Source organism: Diaporthe citri (genome assembly GCF_014595645.1).
Source record: "Diaporthe citri strain NFHF-8-4 chromosome Unknown scaffold_5, whole genome shotgun sequence".
Lineage (NCBI taxonomy): Eukaryota > Fungi > Ascomycota > Sordariomycetes > Diaporthales > Diaporthaceae > Diaporthe > Diaporthe citri.
Window position 1 is genome coordinate 4,153,415 of NW_025064850.1, and position 20,382 is coordinate 4,173,796.

Here is a 20,382-nt window from a genome sequence, read left to right on the forward strand (position 1 = left end):
GATGTATGTCATTGGGATGTGGCACTGAACGAACAGCAAATTGCCACCCTCCCTCCTCCGTGCCGAGTCGAAATATCACTGGCCGCGCATCATGGTCTCACACGAACTCTGCTAATCGATCCCAGGTGTCCTCGCCCACTGCGCGGAACTCGACACCCTCGAAGTAGCCTGCGTCTTGCCAGGCCTTCATCGTCGGGCCGTCGTAGGGTCCCTGGACCGACTCGCCGTCCCGGCCGTCGGTCCATCGATATTCCCACATGTTGGCTGCGCCCGCAGTGCTGCCGCCCGCCGCTGGTGGTCGCCTCGGCAGTAGGCGTGGGCTCCCTCCACCGCTCGCCCGCCTCGTCCTGCCACTCCCTCACGAGCAGCTCCCTCTCCGTCTCGTAAACATCTGCGTACTCCCTGGCGAGCAGCTTGTCTGCCGCCTCGGTGATGACGTTGATGGCCTCCTTGATCCGGGCCTGCGCAGGGTCTTCGGGCTCCTTGCCGTGGTCCACGTCCATGGCGTCCGCGTCGCCGCCGTCCTTGCTCTCCCTGCCCTTGAGCTTTTTCCGCTTCCACTTGGGCACCTTCTTCGGCTCGCTCTTCCGCGCCCGGCCCAGCCGGGCCAGCGCCTCGATGGGCGTCTCGCCCCTCTCGAGGTGCAGGACCAGCGACCGCAGCAGATCCTGAGTGAGAAGGCTGTCGTCCTCCTTCCTCGCGGCCCGCAGCTCCGCCTCGCGCTTCTCGTGGGCCTCGCGGGCCCTCTTCATCTCCTTCTTGGACACCCCATCCAGCCAGCGGTCGTGCACGGCGTCCGGGTCGACGGCCTTGCGGATGAAGTTTCCGGCCTCGTCGAAGGCGCCCTCCTCCTGCTCGTTCTTCATGTTGAAGGCGTCGATCTTGGGGGCGTTGCGCTTCAGGCCCCCCATGCCGATCTCCTCGTCGACGCCCTCCTCCTGGATGGCCAGCTCGACGTCCTCCTCGTCGTCGCTGCTGGCGTTCTGCTCGTCGAGGTGGATGTGCCCGCCGCTCTTGCTCGTGCTCTCCTGGCCCTCGATCTTTTGCGCGTCCAGGAAGCGGACCTCCTTGCCCTTCTTGCCCCTGGACGTGGTGCGCGGTGCGGCCGGGTCGTTGGTGTCCTGCTCGTCCGCGTCGTCGTCATCAGCGGCGAACATGTCCTCGTCCTCGTCCTCGTCTCCGTCGCCCCCGTTCCCTGGCCCTTGCGCACCCGCGTCCCCGTTGCGTAGATTCCTGTCGTAGTTGTCCAGCTTGTCCGCAATGTCGACGTCGCCGCCGCCGTTGGCACCCCTAGCGCCCCTCCGCTCGGCGCGGTCGTCAAAGGTCTCGTTCTCGGAGTCGCTGTCGTAGCCGTCAATGTTGACAGCGCCGCGCTTTGTGGCGCCGGGGCCCTTGCCGATAACGTCGGCGTCGAGGACCGCGGCATCGTCGGCGTCGGCGTCATCGTTGTCGCGGGAATCGGGGGCGAGAGCAGAGGGGTTCCGCACGTCGAACTTGACCCGCTTGGAAGACGAAGGCCCGTCGTGGTCGTCGTCTGGGCCGCCGGCGCGCTGCTCGCCGTGGTGGGCGCGCGCAAAGGACTCGCCCGCGCGCTTAGGGCGGGCAGCTGCGTATCTGGAGGACATGGTGATGGAAACGAAAGAGAAGTGGCCTGCCTGGTGGCGCGTTGCAAAGGGGAAAGGGCTCCCGAATTTCGGGGGTGGTGGATGCGGGGCGTGTGGCGATGCCCCGCCAGCCCTGCAAACGGGACGGGAGCTCGCGAAGCTTGCTACCTAGTCCGTGGGCTAAGCCTGTGTACCTGCGTGTGAGGCGAAAATGACCATTACTGTGCAGGTATCCAGGTACACCAGAATCCCTGAGCCCCCCGCGAGGGCTGGAGCTTTCAGCAGCTTCCCCAGCACCCTTGACCCCTGGCCGGGGACCTACGTCAGCGGGGCGCCTCTCAGCCCGCGCAGTTGGCTCTTTTTTCACTATGACAATTTTGTCTCATTGGAATACCTGTGTCAATCACAAGGACGCGCCGTTCCTCAGCGTCGTCGGGATATCATAATGGGCAGCCATTTCCAGCTCCAGCGACGCCGTTCTCCCTGAGCCCGCTCTCTTTTTCTGCCCTCCCCCCTATGGAAACCCCTCTCTCCCGACCCCTTCATCAGCAAAGTACAGCATACCTAGGTAGTAACCCAGCAAATCTCATGCATTGGACAGTTGTCTGCGAGTCCAGCAAGTCTCACGGCCCAGCAGGCGCGGACCCCAGCTGCGCCTCTTGCTGCCGCCACGGTCCATGTCTTGGCCGCTTGTACTGTTCGCATCCGTCGCGGACCTGTCCTGTGTCGTCCCGTCCACTTTTTTCTACAACCCTCTTCCCCTCTTCTACCATCTCTGGCGCTCTATGAGGTAAGGACGGTTCTCGCCCGCCTGCTTGCTATACACCTTCGTTGGGCACGACCACCTCGGCACGCCAGTTGACATGCTCGCGCTCTGCGAACCGCGCAAGGACCAAGAGCGCATCAGATGCTGCCTTGTGAGGCGTCGTCCAGTTTCCCATGGTGGGCGTCCTCAGGCTCTTGTCCGACACCTTGCCCCGGAGGTCGTTGGCCTCGGTCCATATCCTCGGGTTATTCTTCATGGCCTGGAACACAGCCATGTGCTGGTCTTTTCCGAGTTTGAGCTGCTCACCGCCATGCAGTCCCATCGAGGCAAACGCCCTGATGAGCTCGTTGATCACGATGCCGTGAAGCTGGTATGCGAGCGCCTGGAGTGAGGTCGTATGTCGCGCCATCTGCTTCAGCTCCCGCAGGTGAGGCTCCAGCGTGAGCCACGAAGTCATCTCCATCGCCGCCCCTGAGATCTCCGACCTCTGGTTGAGCGAGCGGAAAGCAATCATGTACGCCAGGATCATCTCGATCGTGAGCATCGCCCGGCGGTAGTCTCTCGACTGCGCCCCCGCGTTGGGCCCCGCCCCGGGCGCCGGGAATTCTTTGTCGCGCTTGTGCTTCAGTCTCTTCCCGATCTTGCAAAACTCGTCCCATCGCCTCCTAAGTGTTTCTTTGGCGGCGCCTTCACGGCCTGTCTGCGCCGCGTCTCCAGCACCCGGCGTCTGGGCAACCCTGCCCCCAGGCGTCTGCGTCTGCGTCTGCGAGCCCCCGGGGGCAGAGAGGCTGTTGGTAGTGGGGGGCTCGGGTGGTGTGTACGGCGCCTTGCTCCCGGTCGGCTCGGGTGCTCTCGGCCGTTTCGTAGCAACCGAATTCGCTGCCGGCTTTGCAATTGGCTCGGTGGCACGTGGGCGTTTGCTCGCAGGTGGTGGTGTGTCCTCAGCGCTGAGCGACCGCTCCTTCGGCCAGGGCCTCGAAGGCAGCGCGAGGAGACCCTGTACCCTCTTGCGGAGGCCTTTCTTGTATTTAATTGTTACAATCTTGGTTGGCCGAGCATCCGCATCAAAGTTGTCCGCTGGCGGTCGTGTCTTGCGCGCGCTCGCTGGCGCGTCCGAAGACTGGCCCGGCGGATCTTTCGATTCCTCTTTCACCTGCGTCTTCTGTATTCGAGCTAGTGCTTCCTCGACCTGGGGAGGCAACGTGGGCGAAAGAATGGGTGGCAACTCGGGCGTCGGGGCCTTTTTCTTCACTGTCACTTCTGGCCTCGATGGTTTGGTTTGTGACTTTCCGGTCGTGTGGCTGTCCACTGGCTTCTTCTTTGGGCTCCAGGTCTCCAGGTCGTCCTCAAACGCTAGCTTTAGAGGTGAGAGAATTGGAGGAACAAGGTGTTTTCCAGAAGTGTCTGGTTTTGGGGGTAGCGTATTGCGAGACGCAGAGCTCTGAGACTTTGTGCCGTTGACCGTGACCTTTGGCGAGACTGCGCGAGAAGGCTGGTCCTTTGAGCTTGGCGGCGCGACGCGGCCGCTTGGGTTCGACTGAGACACTCCTGTTCTGCCATCTTTACTAGCAGACCTGACATGTTCCCTGCTGACCGGGGTCTCTGGCCGCAGGGGTTTGCGCAGCACCTCTGACGGTTGAGGCTCGCTCGATTTCGTCTTCTTGTGTGGCCTCATGCTATCGTCCTGCTCCAATGGCCGCTTCTTGCCCTCGGACGACGGGCTCGGCGCATCTCGCGATGCGATTTTTGAGAGTGAGCTCTTAGACCTGCCACAGAGTATCAGATTTAGCACATCACCAACACTACATGTACAGGATCGGACGTACCTCTCCATGTCCCCATTACCCCGGGCGTCCGGGCCCTTGCTATCCCGTTGTGTGCCAGCCTGCTTTACCTTGTCCTGCTCTTTGCGCGGTACGTCCTTGTCGGGTCCATTCGCAGGCGCCCGCTGTTTCTTGTCGTCCACCTTGGCCCCCAAGACTCCGTTTTCCGTCGGCGAGGTTGCCACCTTCTTGCTCTTCCAAACCTCCAGGGTCATCTTGTTCCCGGCCTTCTTGACACCAGCTAGGGGAGTGGACTGGCGGGTGGGCAAGGGGGCTTCAGGCTCGTCGCATATGTCGTAGTACGGTCGTGTCAGAAGGAGGCCGCGATCGGCATCTGATAGGAAGGTGGAGTACTGTAGGGGGGACTGGTGGTCCCAGAAGTTTGGAGGAACTGGATATTTGCGGCCGAGTGAAAGGGCCAGATGGTGTGGCCTCTCGGGCAGTAGTTTCTTAACGGATCTGATTCTCTCCGCCGCAACCTCCATTTTCCACGTTGCTTCATGAAAGAAGCCTTGTCCCGGCGGCAAGTCGCGAGGAGAGGCGGCGCGGCGTTTCCAGCTCGTAGTCGGTTGGTGTCGGGGTGAGTGTCGGTGTCAGGACGGGAATCGAATGCGCGGTGGTAGCGCAATCGGGAGAAAGGTGTGGTGATTCAAGACGAGGTTTCTTCGGAGGCAATGACCTTTGACAAAGCACGGGGGGCTCGGGCTTCTGGCGAGCTCCTCGTTGGGCTTGACGGACGTCGAAGATGGCGGACGGGACAGGAACTGAGGCGGCCGTGTAGCTCCGTGGCCGCGCGACCGCAAGCACGGCGCCAATAGCGGTGTTGGTTGATTGTGGTAGTAGTTAGTGATGGTGGTGGTGGTGGTGGCGGCAAGGGGAAGCTGGGTGCTGCAATCACGTCAACAAAGCCAGTTGCGATGGGGGTTGGTCCGCGGCAGAGGGTCTCGGCGCAGGGGGACAAAGCATGGGGTCGACTCACTGCTGGCAATAGACGGGCCCGATTGGCACGATGGCGCGGTGCAGCGGGTTGTTGGGCCAAGTAATGGGTTGGGATACGGGGTGCAGGTTGTGGGATATCGGCGTGTCGTGGGTGTCGTGCGTGTTGTGCCGTGTCGTGGTGTCGTGGCTTGCAGACCGACAGCGACGGGACACCATACCATGCCTACCTAGGTATGCGTGCAGCAGACATCCACATCAAAACCCACATCCACACAGCACCCATCCATCGATCAATCAGTCAATCAATCAGTCAATCAGTCAATCAGCCCGTCCGTCCTTCACCCAGTCAGTCGGTCGCGGCGGATCGAGTCGTATCGTGTCGGGGGTTCGCCTGTCTCCACCACGCAGCGCGCCGCAGCCTCAAGTCTCCACCCGGTGGCCTGGCCCACCTATCGTTGCCGCGCTGCTGTGTTGCCGTGTTGCTGCGCTGCTGCAGCTGCGCCGTCGCCGTCGCCTTCGCCTGGGCCGTGGGAGATGGGCCGGAGCTGGACGAACACGCGCCGAGTGGACGATCCCTGGGCGTGCCCGGGGAGGATTATTCACCGATCCTGTATTTTATGAATTGGTTGTCAGGGGGGGAGATGACCGCTGACTGCTGCATGCGACAAGAGGATGAGGTATGATAATGTGGAAGGGGGGGGGGCGAGGCGGGACTGGGGAGAGGATGTGGCTGAGGACTAGGGAATGTAGTGCAGGATGCCCGGCAAAGCGAAGGATACCATGTGCGGGTGGGCAGCTACCTGGCTACCGGGTGCTACTACCTACCTAATGTGATCAAGGTAGGGGTGACGAGACCTGCACGCCTGGGCAGTAGCCCACCCACGCGGAGGCTGCCCTCAGCTCAGCGCTGCCCAGCTCGCGCGCAGTGCAGGGTTACACCTGGCCGGAGCCGGAGCCGGACCACGTCTAGGACTCGCCGCTGCAGCCAGGACGGCAGACACCACATTGTACGACTAACCTCAGGCTGTACGTGGTCCATGGTTTCTGATTTGCAGAGAAATATCTTATTTCCGGGATGGGAAAGGGGGGCGTGGCGGAGAGTAAGGAAATAAAAGAAGGCCAGGTCATACACTCACTCTCTAGCCTTGACTCGACCTGCCAAAGCTCCCGCGACGCAATCCATTACCGGTAATTCTGCAGCTGGGAGGAATAATGCAGTGCGTGGGGAGTGTTCTGCTAGACATTTTAATGAAAGGCCTGCCTGGCTGACTATCCGGGTGCGAAGCTATCTACACTTTCTACGTGCCGCACGCGACTCACTGACTCAGAATGCCCTTGCACTCGACACACTCACTGCCAATCCACATTTCTGTAGGCAACTCGCAATCAACGAGACCGCAGGAAACTCTGCCTTGACACAAACCTCAACTTCCACGCCGATCCCCTCAGCCATACCCGGTCAGTCCTCCCTACACAACTCGCCCTCTCGAAGGGTCCCTCGACGCCACTCCAGGACCGAAACCAAAACGAATTGAAAAGCAATGTGCGATGAGGTGCAGTGACTTGACGTCTTTGCCGTCTAGGGTATCCGTCAACCAACGCCGTGTCCATTTGCCGAGGTCCTTCCCGCCCGATCCGATAAGAAAGCTTTGCTGGTTCGATACAGCCAGCTTCACCCCGGTCTGATGCCGCACCATCCTATCCATTACCAGGCATACACATCCGAATCGTCGTCTCTGTCGCGGTCCGAGGTCCATTCGTCGTCATCCGACTCGTGCTCCTGATCGTCGAGGAAGTCCTCCATGCCAAGCTGGAATTCCCGAGGCTTCTGATTGTCGAATCGAATGTTGACCACGTCACACAGGCCATGCACGAACGGCACATCCCCGTCTGGTGATGCCGGCGACTCTGGTGGACTCGACGGCAGTGAGGGTTCCTGAGGTTCCTCTTCCTCACTCTCTTCGGGCTCAAGCAGATCAAGGTCTTCGTCCGTGTCAGGGTCTCTGTACGAGATAGCAGCTCGCTTCGGCCTCCTGAGGTCTCGCGCTGAGCTAGCACTTCGCTTTCTCTTGCGCTTGTTGTCTACCTTGGTCTCGACAGCGAGTGGAGCAGGAGCTGCGATATGAGTTGCAATGCGAGTGCTACGCCGAATAGGCGTGTTCTCTGTACCACCTCCTACGTCCGCGGTCCCCCCTTGTACGCCAAGTCCTCCCTTGAGCATTGACCACTGAATCAAGGAATGGTATGGCTGAGGCTTCGTCTGCTTCCGCAAGAAGACCCTCCTCAGTCTGCTAACCCACCTGTCACGGAATTCGCAGCGTTGACGCCATGGGACATCCAGCATGGCCTTGACGGCCAGGCATCTCAGTCTGGGCATGTTTGGCGCCTGGTCAACGAAGCTCTGGAAGAACATCTCCGCGGTAGCAGCATCCCATTTGGCGAGCTGCTCCAAGTCGATAACCTCGATCCTCTCAGGCCAGGCGGGGACATCGGTGACGGTGAGCAGCGTTTCGTAGAAGGGATCCGAATCCTTGTAGTATTCGTGGTGGGCGTAGTAGGTTAGATTCATGCTGAGTTCGCGCAGCTGCGGGCAGGAACCACCCAAGGTTGGCAAGAACGCCAGGCTGAGGGACTGGTTGTGATGCAGTGTCAGCCTGCGAATACTGCGACCGTGCGTCAACAGGTACTCGGCCAGCATTTCGGCCGTCAGTTCCCAGCAATTGACGATCTCAAGGTGCTCGACCGTTTTGGGTAGCAGAGAAAGGAACTGGCCATCGACGGCTGTCGACGACTCCATCTTTAAATGCTTTAGGCTTTCCAGGGGCTCCAAAGACTCGGAAATGCAGCTGATGAAGTCCTTGTCGGCTTCAAACACTTCGGGATCGGTGGGGTCTTTGTTCTCCTTCAGGGACGGGACCTGGAAATTGACCAACGTAACTTCGCGCAGCTGCGAGAAGGTCGGCCACTGGTGAATGCCCCTCATCTGTTGGGGCGGAACCACGTCGCGGTCCATCATCCTCTCGCTCCACCTCCACGACTTGAGCCTCATGTGAGCATCCGAGTCACCCGCCGACTTGAGTGCGTTGAGCAGCGCCTGGGAGTATGTCCACTTCCTGCGCTTGAGATCGAGTTGCCGATAGGGCGGCAGATCAAACTCATGATAGAGCTCCAGGTGAGACAGGCTGGGGAGGATCTGGATCAGCTCCGCGAGATCGAAGGGCCGCGACGTCGAAAGAGAGGTGACGCTGACGACAAGAGATTCGACCATGGTGCGCCTGTGATCCTCTCGCTCCCTGGCCGCGGCATGGTTCACAGCAAGGTTGTGCATGAGGGCGGCGAATTTGGTGGCCATGTTCATGGACATGATAGGCATTGGACGCCTGTACAAGGCTTTGAGCGCGGGGCCGAGGAAGAGCTTGCAAGTAAGGCCAGCTGAGAGAAGCCAGCGGGCACCCTCCTTGGATTCCAGCGAGGATGAAGCGTACTCGAGTATCTGGACGAGGATGGTCCATTCCAGGTGCTGCCACGGCGGGCGTACTTTTGAAGAGGGCCATTCTGGCTCATTGCTGGCGGAACGGGAGACGTTGAGTTTCTTTCTTGTGCTGCCCGTCTTGGACTGAGGATCCGGATTCCTTGCAGGTCTGGAAGGCGTCCTTGACGGCGGGTTGGATTGAGCGCGACGCGGGCGCGAGCTCGTTGGGGCGGTGGCTTGAGTGTGCTGGGAGCCCCGTGTGCCAGGACGGTGGTGGGCGATGGTCTGCAGACGTACAGACTGGCGGGCCTGGTTCCCCAAGGCGCGACGCGGGCGAGGGGCAGGTGTGTCGGTGGCGGATGAATCATCGTCAAGGTCACTGGAATCGCTTGAGGGCGAGGGCAGTCTTGTGGCGCTGCGTGTTACACGGCCGCTCGGGTTTCGCGGGCGACTGGGTGCTCGCGTGGTCGACCGCCGAGGGTTGCGGCGGACCCCTGCAGGCGCGGGTTGACTCATGGTGTCAGCGACAAGCAGAGAGAACCATTTGGGCCGGGCCAGCACTGTTGATGTGGGGAGGAAGTGCTGCACAGGGTGGGGGGATTTGACTGGCTGGGCAGACAAAAGAACAGGTTGGAATGAGAGTGCGGCCGGTGGTGGCCTGCGACGCCCCTGCAGTGAAGAGGCAACAAGGGGCAAGTCGAAGTGAGATGAGGTGAGTTGAAGTCAAGTGAGACGGGTTGGGGTGAGGTGATGCGGTCGGGCAACGGAGTCGGCTACCCCGGCGGCAGGTCAGTGAAGGCCGAGTCTCGACTGCGGGACAAGGTCTGAAGCCGCAGCGTTCGTCGTGGAGCCTCAAGCTGTGGGAGCGGGCCCGTGCGCCGTGGGCGGGCTCTCGTCCCTATAGCATGCATTCGGATGACTGGAAGGAGGCGTTGACCCTAGTGACCATCTCGAGTCGTTGGGCAGGGTCGAGATTGATCCGTCAACAATGACCGAGCTACAGGTTCCTTCGGCGTAGAGATGTCGCTGGAGTTGGCGCAATCGGAGGCAGAGAATTCGGACTGTCGTCTTCGAGGCCGTTTCTTTCGATGTCTTTGTCAGCCGGACAGGCGGGGGACCCCTGCTCCGACGCCATGCTTAGGTCCCTACTAGTCTAGTCTATCTGCCTACAAGTACCTAGGTAGGTAGGTATTTGCCTTTCCAAGTGCCCAGGTACTGCGTAGGTGGTACTCCGGACGTGAGATACATTACTTGGACACACCAGTGCCTGAGTAATATATACACGAGATGGGTCTGTGGCAGCAACTCCATCACCATTACATTTCCCCACTTGAGACAACATTAAAGGACTCGCAAAAAGCAGTGTAATAAGGAGAACGGATATTTGCACCCGCAAAAACAGAGGGTACACCCACACAACACCAGCACTAAACCAATACCCACGCCTAATTCGCATACCCAATTCATACACTCAATTCATACACCTAACACCTATATAAATTAGGTATATAAGTATAAAGTATATAAGTATTGGGTATGTAGGCATTAGGTGTATAAGTGTTAATTATATGGATATTAGGTGTATACGTATTAGGTGTGGGTATTGGGTGTGTGGGTGATGGGTGTTGGGTGCGTTACCGTGTGTGAGTGTGTAAATAGGCCTGGGTGATATGCTCTGGTTGGCTACAGCTGCAGCGCGAGTGATGAACGGGTGTATCCGTTTTTACGGGTGCAAATATCCGTTCTCATAGGAAAACCTAAGGGGGGGGGGGGCGGGTGCGGATTTTGTGGGAGCGATGCTCGCTGAATGTTGGCACGCATCAAAATGGCTCCTCTGGCCCGAAACTCCCACAATGATGAATTACAATTCAACCAACCACGCACTATGGCCATCACGTCCTGGCGCCTACTCGAACGAATTGTACCCACGTGGCCGACTTGTTGATCCTCTCGATCCCTCTGTAGGTGTGATTATACCTAACATCATCGCTCTGCTTGTACGCGAGCTTCTGGGATGTCTCTTCTGATTGAACGCCTGCCTACCTCGATCGTGGTCGCTTTGTTCTACTTTTGTACACAACCTTACAAGGCCGTCGGACGACTGTGGGATCCCACCCTCAGTCGTTCTCCGTTGATAAGGTGATGCCCTCTTGTTCTAGTGCTGCCTTGTATAGGCTCTCCGCTTTCGCCAGAGCTGCCATGGACGGGCCTAGTAGCGTCATGACAGCAGCCCGGCCACCGCCGACCGAGTCCGCCTTGAAACGTTGCTTGATTCGAGTTTTCTGGTAGTGTTCCCTGATCTTCTTCCTCTCCTCTTCGATCAGCTTGTTCCTCAGTTGCTCAGCCTCGTCCGCTATTGCTGTGATGCGCGTCATTGACCTCCTCAGCGAGTCCACGTGATATCCCAGCTCTTGGGCCCGGTCTGGGTCTCCCGACAGGAATGCGTTCCAGAACTGCTTCAGAAACTCATTAGTGGTCGCATTCGTGAGTTTGCACTTGTCCTTGAGGTCTTTTGGTATTCCCATAGGTGTGTTCTCGTCCGAACTGTGACCGTACTGCTCCGCCCGGCTCTGGGCCAATCCCGTGAGCACCTGCTTCTGCGCTGCTTTTCTTGCTGCCCGCGATCCTACGTGTGAGCTTTTGGGCGTCTCATCATCGCTATCGCTGTCCTCATCTATGCCGATGCTTCCATGCAGATCAACTCCGCCAGATGGATCTCCCTGTAAGAGATCAATGTCCGAGGAGACTTGCGCTATGACAACCGAGGGCACCTGTTTCTCATAAACCATGTCATTGACAGAGGTGGACGGGTTGTGCTCTGCGAAAAAACGGCCTTGTTCCTTGACTTTGAGAATGATCCTGTTCTCTTCATTGTCCGCTCTCAGGTCACGGAGCGCCAGCTCCCGCCACGTTGTGTCCTCGGCAGCCGGCGCGTCCCCTGGGCCTCCATCTGTCGGGGCCACATTGGAGAGGAGCTTCTCGCTGGTCGCGTTCAGAACCTGGATGATGGGTATGTTCCTCTTGGGCTGCATCTCGATGTCCTTGCGGTTGCCGCTCTTGACACTGCCCGTGTTCTCCTCGTTCCCCTCGACATCAATGATGTGAGGGACATGTGCCGCTAGGATCTTGCTCGTATACGCACTGCGGTCCTCGGAGGCATCATATTTGTCAAAGACAGGGTCGCGCCTGTCCGTGTCCGACACTCGCTCGCCTTTGAGCTGCTTGCAAAGTCTGGACAGGAAGAACCTGGACCAGAACTCGCCGTCGTTCAGCTTGGGGACGTTCTCGTTGTATGCCCTCTTGACTATTGGATGCTGGTTGAAGATCTGGAGGATCTCAGCCTGGTGAAGATTGAGTTCCACCCTCTCCTGGCCCGTCTCGGCATCCTGTATGGTCTTGGTCTTGAAAGTGGGCAAGATGTTGTAAGAGCCTCGCTTCTGATTGACGTCGATAGCGAAAGCGCGGAGAAGGTTGGTGCGGGTGGACCAGAACTGGTTGTTGAAGGCGGCGTCGCCGATGCTATCCGGCTTGGTTGCTCTGGCATCCATGTAGGTCTTGTGCAGCTCGCCATCCTTCCTCAGCAGGGCCTGCTGCAGTTCGATGTCCAGTTTCAGGTGGTTGTCATCGAAAAGGTAAGCGGCAGTCGCCTTGGGATCCGGAGCGTTGACAGGCGCGCCGTTGGTTGGAGCCGGAGTAGCAGGCTTTGGCACCGAAGGATCGGTATTGCGGACCTCAGTGATCAGCCTGGACAAGATGTCCTTGATCACATTGGCCTCGGCCCTGGGATCATCTGGAGAATTGAAGTGGAAAGTATAAGGCACCGGGTCGCCGCCCGTATTTGGGTCCTTCACAAATATCTTTAGCATCACCTTAGGAGCACTGTCCGGAGTCTTCTGAAGATCTTTGGGAGCCGCATGTCAGCAACTCTGCGGGTGAAACCAGTACGGGACGCTGCCCAGGGCTTACTTGTGATGTTGAAGATGGACAGAGAGACGGTCAGAGTGCCAGTGCCAGGCAGAGGGGTCCAGGTGACGGAAGCCTGGTCGTCGGTGATGGTGATGATGCCATCTTTCTTTTTGTAGACCACCTTACACCTCGGGGCAGCCATGGTGGGTGGGACGTGATGATGAGGGAAGAGAAGGCGCAGATGTTGTTGCGCTGGGTCGTGCTGTGTTTATTGGTGTATTGTGTCGTGTTGCGCGTTGAGCCTCCCCCAGGCGTGCCGCCCTCGATGGTCAGGACTGTCGAGGTGAGCTCATCCCGCTTCAGCACGTAAGCGTGTGGACTGCCTGTGTAGCCCTGGATTACACAGGCTGGGTCCTCTGTATCTTCTGGTGCACCCTAGGACATACAAAAGTGAGAGGAACGCAGTCCTTCTGGATCAGACCGTCGTGAGCGATATATTTGTTGTGTGAGCAGCCCAGCTCGCCGCCAGCATTGAGCATCACCAAGTGGCACTCACCAGAGTGGTTTGAGGGCCTAGAAAAGACATACGGCACATGTGCCTTGTACCTGTGCTAGTGGGCACACTGTCTAGGTACCTGACTAAACTAACTGTATGTGTGCAATAGAGGGTTCGGGTTTGTGTGAACTTTCCACCACACCCAACCAGGCCCTTCCCTCTCCCCCCCCTAGCTCTCCCCACCCCGGGCTGGGAAGAAACTTTGCAAGGCTCGGCAGCTCCGTGCCTTGACCGTTCAGAGGCTCGGAGGCTCGGGGGGCGAACTGCCTAGGTACCTAAGTTGGCACCTAGCAGAGTGCTGCGCTGGCCATCGCCTGGGCCCCTTTTGCATTCAGCCGGTCAAGGCACTTGCGAATGGAGGCAGCGGACAGGCCAATATGCCAGCCGGCTACGGTGAGCACCTGGCCCCGGGAGATGCGATGGACCACACACCACCAGGGCCACATGGCCGCCGTCTGTGCTGTCAGGGGGGGAGGGGGGAAGGGGTAAAGCAGGGGATGAACCAAGTGACATGCTGTGCTGTACACCACCTTGATAAAGGAGAGGGGGCTCGGACGGAGATGCAGGTCCGCACGCCCAGGTCTGCTCTGCAACTGCATCCAGCATCTGTAACGACAAGCGTGTGAGCAGCTTCTCTGGCAGACGGGAGTGGTGGGGAGCAGGGGAGGGGCGACAGAGGCTGAGATGGCTGGGCGGATGGATGGATGGATGGTTGGATGGATGCAGGCCAGCAGACAATGTACACATGCACACCTCTGGTCTAAGTATAGTCTTGTGTCGTTTCCTGCGTCATCTGCTGCTGGCCACTGCCGTCTCGAACTCCTCGAGGAACAAAAAAAAAACAACTCACCTGGCTCCTGGCCGGCTCCTGCAGCATCCCACACCTGTCCAGCTTCGTTCCTCGACATCGCCAGCAACGGCAGCCGCAAGGGGGCCACTTTTCTTATTCAGAGCTTCATCATAGCCGCTCCTGCTCCCAGTCTGCTCTTCTTGTCACCGGGCGTGGCGGGAACATCCGGCCCGGCTGAGTACTGCCTTCCTCGGGTACCGCACTGAGTCCTCGTGCGGCTGGTCTGCGCTCTCACTACCCGTAGTGCCGTAGTAACGAGTAACGAGCCATCAATAATACAAAGCCGGATTTTCCAATACCCAGCTGCTTGACTCCATTCGCACCCACCTTTCCGACACCTACCTAGCTCCTGCAAGCTACCTCATCGCCGTTTTCCTCCCCTTCCCTTTTCTTTCCTTTTTTGTCCTTTTCCTCCCCTCCTATTCTCCCCTCCTCCTCCACGCCCAGAGACTCCTTGTCTGCCGCCCATCATGCAGCGACTCTGTAGGGCAAGCAGCGCCGCCCTGCGTGCGACTCGCTCGCAATGTCTTTCAAAACCCTCATCCTCCCTCTGCGCCTCCCGCCGCCCTCTCGCCCTCTTGACTCAGAAGCGATACAAGAGCGCTCTCTTCAACGCCCCTGACCCCAACGACAACTTCCTCCAAGGCGAGAATGCGAACTATATCGACGAGATGTACGTGCAGTACAAGCAGGACCCAAAGAGCGTCCACGTCTCATGGCAGGTCTACTTCAAGAACATCGAGAGCGGCAACATGCCCATCTCGCAGGCTTTCCAGCCGCCCCCGAACCTGGTCCCCAGCTCCTCCGCCGCCGTCACCGGCCTGGCCGCCGGTGCAGGCGTTGGCATCGGCGAGGGCTCCGACATCGACAACCACCTCAAGGTCCAGCTGCTGGTGCGCGCGTATCAGGCAAGAGGGCACCACAAGGCGAGAATTGACCCCCTCGGCATCCGTCAGGAGCAGAAGGGCTTCGGAAACATCAAGCCCAAGGAGCTGGAGCTGGACTACTACCAGTTCACCGAGAAGGACCTGGACACCGAGTACACCCTGGGGCCCGGCATCCTGCCCCGCTTCAAGAGGGACGGCCGTGAGAAGATGACTCTGCGCGAGATCATCGATGCTTGCGAGAGGATCTACTGTGGCTCCTTCGGTGCAGAGTTTATACACATCCCGGACAGGGAGAAGTGCGACTGGCTGAGGGAGCGCATCGAAGTCCCCAAGCCATTCACCTATTCCCACGACGAGAAGAGGCGCATCCTGGACCGCCTCATCTGGAGCTCGAGCTTCGAGTCCTTCCTAGCCACCAAGTACCCCAACGACAAGCGGTTCGGTCTTGAAGGCTGTGAGACCCTGGTTCCCGGAATGAAGGCCCTCATCGACCGTAGTGTCGACTACGGCGTCAAGGACATAATTATTGGAATGCCCCACCGTGGGCGTCTGAATGTGCTCAGCAACGTCGTCCGCAAGCCCAACGAGTCCATTTTCAGCGAATTCGCAGGTACTTCGGCTGCCGAGGACGAGGGCTCTGGCGATGTCAAGTACCACCTGGGTATGAACTTCGAGAGGCCCACCCCGTCTGGAAAGCGCGTCCAGTTGTCTCTGGTTGCCAACCCGTCTCATCTGGAGGCCGAGGACCCCGTCGTCCTGGGCAAGGCTCGCGCCATTCAGCACTACAACAACGATGAGAAGACGCACCGTACTGCGATGGGCGTCCTCCTCCACGGTGACGCTGCCTTCGCCGCCCAGGGCGTCGTCTACGAATGTCTCGGATTCCAGTCTCTGCCTGCCTACTCGACGGGTGGCACCATCCATATCGTCGTCAACAACCAGATCGGCTTCACCACCGACCCTCGTTTTGCCCGCTCGACCGCCTACTGTACTGATATCGCCAAGGCTATCGACGCCCCCGTCTTCCACGTCAACGCCGACGACGTCGAGGCCGTCAACTTTGTCTCTCAGCTTGCTGCTGACTGGAGGGCTGAGTTCCAGTCGGATGTCGTCATTGACTTGGTGTGCTACCGCAAGCACGGTCACAACGAGACAGACCAGCCCTCTTTCACGCAGCCGCTCATGTACAAGAGGATCCAGTCGCATGACCCACAAATTGACATTTACGTGGACAAGCTGCTCAAGGACGGTACGTTCACCAAGGAGGACATCGAAGAGCACAAGAAATGGGTCTGGGGGATGCTCGAAGAGAGCTTCTCAAAGTCCAAGGACTACCAGCCCACGTCCAAGGAGTGGACCACGTCCGCATGGAACGGGTTCAAGTCCCCCAAGGAGCTCGCAACCGAGGTTCTGCCTCATCTCCCCACCGCTGTGAGGAAGGATACGCTGGATCACATCGGTGAGATGATCGGTGGCGCTCCCGAAGGCTTCAACATCCACCGCAACCTGAAGCGAATCCTGTCCAACAGGACCAAGACCGTGCTTGAGGGCAAGAACATTGACTGGTCGACCGCCGAGGCTCTTGCGTTTGGATCGCTCGTGTCTGAAGGACACCATGTCCGTGTCGCCGGGCAGGACGTTGAGCGCGGAACTTTCTCTCAGCGTCATGCAGTGTTCCACGACCAGGAGAGCGAAGACACCTACACCCCTCTGCAGCACATCAGCAAGGACCAGGGCAAGTTTGTCATCTCAAACTCCTCGTTGAGCGAGTATGGTGCCATGGGCTTCGAGTACGGCTACTCTCTATCTTCGCCAAATGCTTTGGTCATGTGGGAGGCTCAGTTTGGTGACTTCGCAAACAACGCACAGTGTGTCATCGACCAGTTCATCGCCTCTGGCGAGGTGAAGTGGATGCAGAGAACTGGCCTTGTCCTATCCCTCCCCCATGGATACGATGGACAAGGACCCGAGCACTCCTCCGGCCGTATCGAGCGATACCTGCAACTCTGCAACGAGGACCCTCGCATCTTCCCATCAGAGGACAAGCTGCAGCGCCAGCACCAGGACTGCAACATGCAGATTGCATACATGACAACGCCTGCCAATTTGTTCCACGTTCTGCGGCGCCAGATGAACAGGCAGTTCCGAAAGCGTGAGTCGAGAACATCGCAGTTGGAGCCTTTAGATCCCTGCTAACATTTGACAGCCTTGATCATCTTCTTCTCCAAGTCCCTTCTCCGCCACCCGATAGCCCGCTCCAACATCGAGGATTTCACTGGTGACTCCCAGTTCCAGTGGATCATCGAGGACCCAGCCCACGAGGCCGGCGACATCAAACCCCGCGAGGAAGTCGACCGTGTCGTGATCTGCAGCGGACAGGTGTACACGGCGTTGCACAAGTACCGCGCCGACAACGGCATCAAAGATGTGGCTATCACACGTATCGAGCAACTCAACCCATTCCCTTGGCAGCAACTCAAGGAGAACTTGGACAGCTACCCCAACGCTAAGACGATCGTCTGGGCGCAGGAGGAACCGCTGAATGCTGGCGCGTGGAGCTTCACGCAACCGCGTATCGAGACGCTGCTCAACGAGACACAGCACCACGACCACAAGCATGTCATGTACGCGGGCCGCAACCCAAGCGCATCGGTGGCGACGGGCCTGAAAGCAAACCATGTCAAGGAGGAACAGGAGCTGCTTGAGGTTGCATTTACGGTGACGCAGGACAAGTTGAAGGGAGAATAAGCGGGTGGTGTGCCCGGCATAAAATAAGACATCAGAGAACCTGTAGGAATCCCGGAAGGTAGCCGGCGGTCAACATTTATGTCGTATTGAGGAAGGACGCCGCGTCCAGGGCGGGAGTGTTCCCTTTGTAAAAGTAGTCCTTCCGGTGCTGTACAGGTTGCAGGAGTAACCATTGGGATGGGTCAATGCATATTCGCGCGTTTTGACTTGATCCGGCTAAATTCGGTTTTCTCAATAAGAGCTGCGGCTGTAGGAGTAGACACCACCTCCTCCTTAGTTTGGCCGTGTGTAGTGTCTATCAGGCGCTGGCCAACCATCCTTCTGTGACCAATCCAGGGTGAGCATTCACATAGGTCTGAAAATAGGGCTTGATGTGTGAGGTTTGTATGCCGCCTGCGCGCGACGCCAGAAATCTTGGGTATATTGAACAGTGGCGTCGGCTATGTGCGAAACGGCGCTTCGCACGGAGCTCTATGGATTAAGAGCCCAGCCTGCGCGACCCCTTTTGGGTCATCCGTTATTTGTCATGGCTCTAAGAGGCAATCACCTGCCATGGCTTGACCACTCCGTTGTCACCTGTAGTGACCAGCATTTCCTCCACACCACGGTTTTCGGTCCCAGAGTCGAACCTGCGGCACCAGGTGACATGATTGATCTCGTAGGGCCCATGGCCATTCTCCACACTGCCCACGACGCGCCACCTTGGGGGCTCGGAGCTGTCCTTGGCGGCGGCGGCCTCGCCGTTCTCAGCATGTTCTGAAGGCCCTGTCCCATCCGTCGTAGGCTCCGAACCGCGGCCGGGGGCCGAGTCATCCTCCTTGTAGACAGCGATGATCCCGTCGCTTCCTGTACTGGCAATGAGGCCGGACGCGGCACTCCATGCCGCAGAATACACGTCCCTCTTGTGCACAGCGGGAAGCACAGCTGTGCATTCCCAGTCCTCCCTGAGAGAGCGGCGCATCGTGCTGGGGATGCCGCCCAGACCAGGGCGGAACATGGGATTCTTCCCATCGCCGCTGTCCTCCTCCTCGTCGTCCTCCTTGAGAGTCCAGATCCTGATCGTCTTGTCCGCCGAGAAGCTCATCAACCGCGGAAATGCTTTTCTGTCCGGATCGGCCTCCCACTGTACACCCCACACGGTGCCGTCGTGACCCTCCAGAACAGCCACGCATACCCACTCCCCGTCGCCGTCCTCGCGCCAGATTCTCACGGTGTTGTCGTAACTACTGCTCGCCAAGACGTCGGCGCCATATTTGCCCTTGGCGGAGCGGCCGGGCACGTCGGGGCACCAGGCGACGGACTTGACGTCACCCTCGTGCTCGTTGAGGACGGCGACCGTCTCCCACTCATCATCAGCCTCGTTAGCGCCGACGTCCTCCCATATCCACACGGTCTTATCGCGGCTGCAGGTGGCCAGGTACTGGGCGGAGGGGGAGAAGGCGACCGACTTGACCTCAGAGTCGTGGCCCTCGAGGACGAGGGAGAACTCCCAGTCGTCGTCATCCTTGTCAGAGGCGCCGGAATCTCTCGGGGGGGACCGGGTGGCTATCGCGGCGGTGACATCGACCTCGAGGCTGGTGGGATGGGAAGGGCCAGGGTCGGACGGCAGGGCCAGGGGGAGGCTGTCGCCGTCCCAGCGCCACAGGGCGGCGGTTGAGTCGAAGCTGGCGGTGACGAGGCAGAGCTTGTGTGGGGGCATGGCGGGCTTCCAGGCGGCGGTGCGGACGGAGCGGGCATGGCCGCCAGTCAGAGTGCTGTGCGAGGAGAGCGAGGAGAGTGAGTAGATGGTGACGGCCTTGGAGTGGCAGGTGGCCAGGAGTGGCAGGGTTGGATGCGGTATCGAGGCCCAGGAGCGCTGGTAGAGCTCTGGGCTCAGAGCCGGCAGGGCCTCGAGCTTGATCCCGCCATCGCCTGGTGAAGCCATCAAGGGCAGCCTCGCAGTTGGGTATGTCGTTGGTACCGTCAATGTCTTTCTTTTTGGTCGAGGGGAAGGGGGTCGGGGGCGCTTCCCCACGGAGGCCGTGGACTTTTCCCCCCTTCTTTATGGCTGGACACAAGAGCGTGAGTGAAGCCTTGATTCCGTTATACTGTACTCCAGCCGAGGCTATGCCACAATTGGAGCCGGTTCCATAAAGAGAGGTCACCACGAGTTGTTGGAGTGTCTGGTTGTTGTTTGGTTGTCGCTATTGGTGGGTGGGTGTACTCTTTATTTTTTTGGGTGGTTTTTTTTTTGCTCTTTGCCGTCCCCGATGCCATGACGCAGTACCAGTACTATCATCCGTTGATAACGGAGGGGTGTGTTTGCCGAGGAGAGATAAGATTACGGGTACCTGGGTACCTAGACTACTTGGTCCATTGCTGTGTTTGGCGTTGGGGAACTGGGGGCTGGCCAATATCTCCTCACAGCCAGCCCAAATCGCAGCAGAGTCGAAGATCAAAACTACAGAGGTAGGAACACAATGGCATTCAACGACAGATGAGGCAGCACACCCTTCTGTGGCCTTCAGCCAGAATGCCACAACTGGCTGGCAAAGCCAGCCCCTCCCCCCTTCCCCCCTGGGACAGGGGATGGGACTGGAGCTGCACCTTAACCTTGCAAGGCCCGGCCAAATGCTTGTCTTCTCCATGCAAGTCAGTCAGTCCACCATCTGTCACGGACTGTCATCAGACTGTCAGTCACAATCTCTCTCTGCATTTCCACTGCATATTCTCTGGGCCCACCACCACCACCAATACACACCAGGCTCGTTTGGGCGTTCCGATGCGTGCTCAGGCACAGGCACAGGCACAAGGCATAGGCACAGGCACAGGCCTTCACACCCACGCCGTCG

General features: G+C 58.8%; 6 protein-coding genes across 6 annotated transcripts; 1 reads left to right on the forward strand and 5 right to left on the reverse strand.

Moving 5' to 3' along the window:
• Positions 1-97: 97 nt before the first annotated feature.
• On the reverse strand, positions 98-1,625 carry INS49_011741 (uncharacterized protein; the record flags this gene model as incomplete). The annotated part of the gene is made up of 2 exons (XM_043172451.1): positions 98-211; positions 258-1,625. The coding sequence occupies 2 exons, from the start codon at positions 1,623-1,625 to the stop codon at positions 98-100; spliced, it is 1,482 nt and encodes a 493-aa protein (XP_043024196.1).
• A 797-nt stretch (positions 1,626-2,422) lies between these two features.
• INS49_011742 (uncharacterized protein) lies at positions 2,423-4,678 on the reverse strand (the record flags this gene model as incomplete). Its single annotated transcript, XM_043172452.1, has 2 exons — positions 2,423-4,136; positions 4,197-4,678. The coding sequence occupies 2 exons, from the start codon at positions 4,676-4,678 to the stop codon at positions 2,423-2,425; spliced, it is 2,196 nt and encodes a 731-aa protein (XP_043024197.1).
• Positions 4,679-6,837: 2,159 nt separating this feature from the next.
• On the reverse strand, positions 6,838-9,120 carry INS49_011743 (uncharacterized protein; the record flags this gene model as incomplete). The annotated part of the gene is made up of 1 exon (XM_043172453.1): positions 6,838-9,120. One exon carries the CDS (start codon positions 9,118-9,120, stop codon positions 6,838-6,840), a length of 2,283 nt encoding a protein of 760 aa, XP_043024198.1.
• Positions 9,121-10,721: 1,601 nt separating this feature from the next.
• Positions 10,722-12,712, reverse strand: INS49_011744 (uncharacterized protein; the record flags this gene model as incomplete). The annotated part of the gene is made up of 2 exons (XM_043172454.1): positions 10,722-12,505; positions 12,571-12,712. 2 exons carry the CDS (start codon positions 12,710-12,712, stop codon positions 10,722-10,724), a joined length of 1,926 nt encoding a protein of 641 aa, XP_043024199.1.
• A 1,674-nt stretch (positions 12,713-14,386) lies between these two features.
• INS49_011745 (uncharacterized protein) lies at positions 14,387-17,551 on the forward strand (the record flags this gene model as incomplete). The annotated part of the gene is made up of 2 exons (XM_043172455.1): positions 14,387-16,955; positions 17,010-17,551. 2 exons carry the CDS (start codon positions 14,387-14,389, stop codon positions 17,549-17,551), a joined length of 3,111 nt encoding a protein of 1,036 aa, XP_043024200.1.
• A 532-nt stretch (positions 17,552-18,083) lies between these two features.
• On the reverse strand, positions 18,084-19,475 carry INS49_011746 (uncharacterized protein; the record flags this gene model as incomplete). Its single annotated transcript, XM_043172456.1, has 1 exon — positions 18,084-19,475. The coding sequence occupies one exon, from the start codon at positions 19,473-19,475 to the stop codon at positions 18,084-18,086; it is 1,392 nt and encodes a 463-aa protein (XP_043024201.1).
• Between the last annotated feature and the right edge of the window lie 907 nt (positions 19,476-20,382).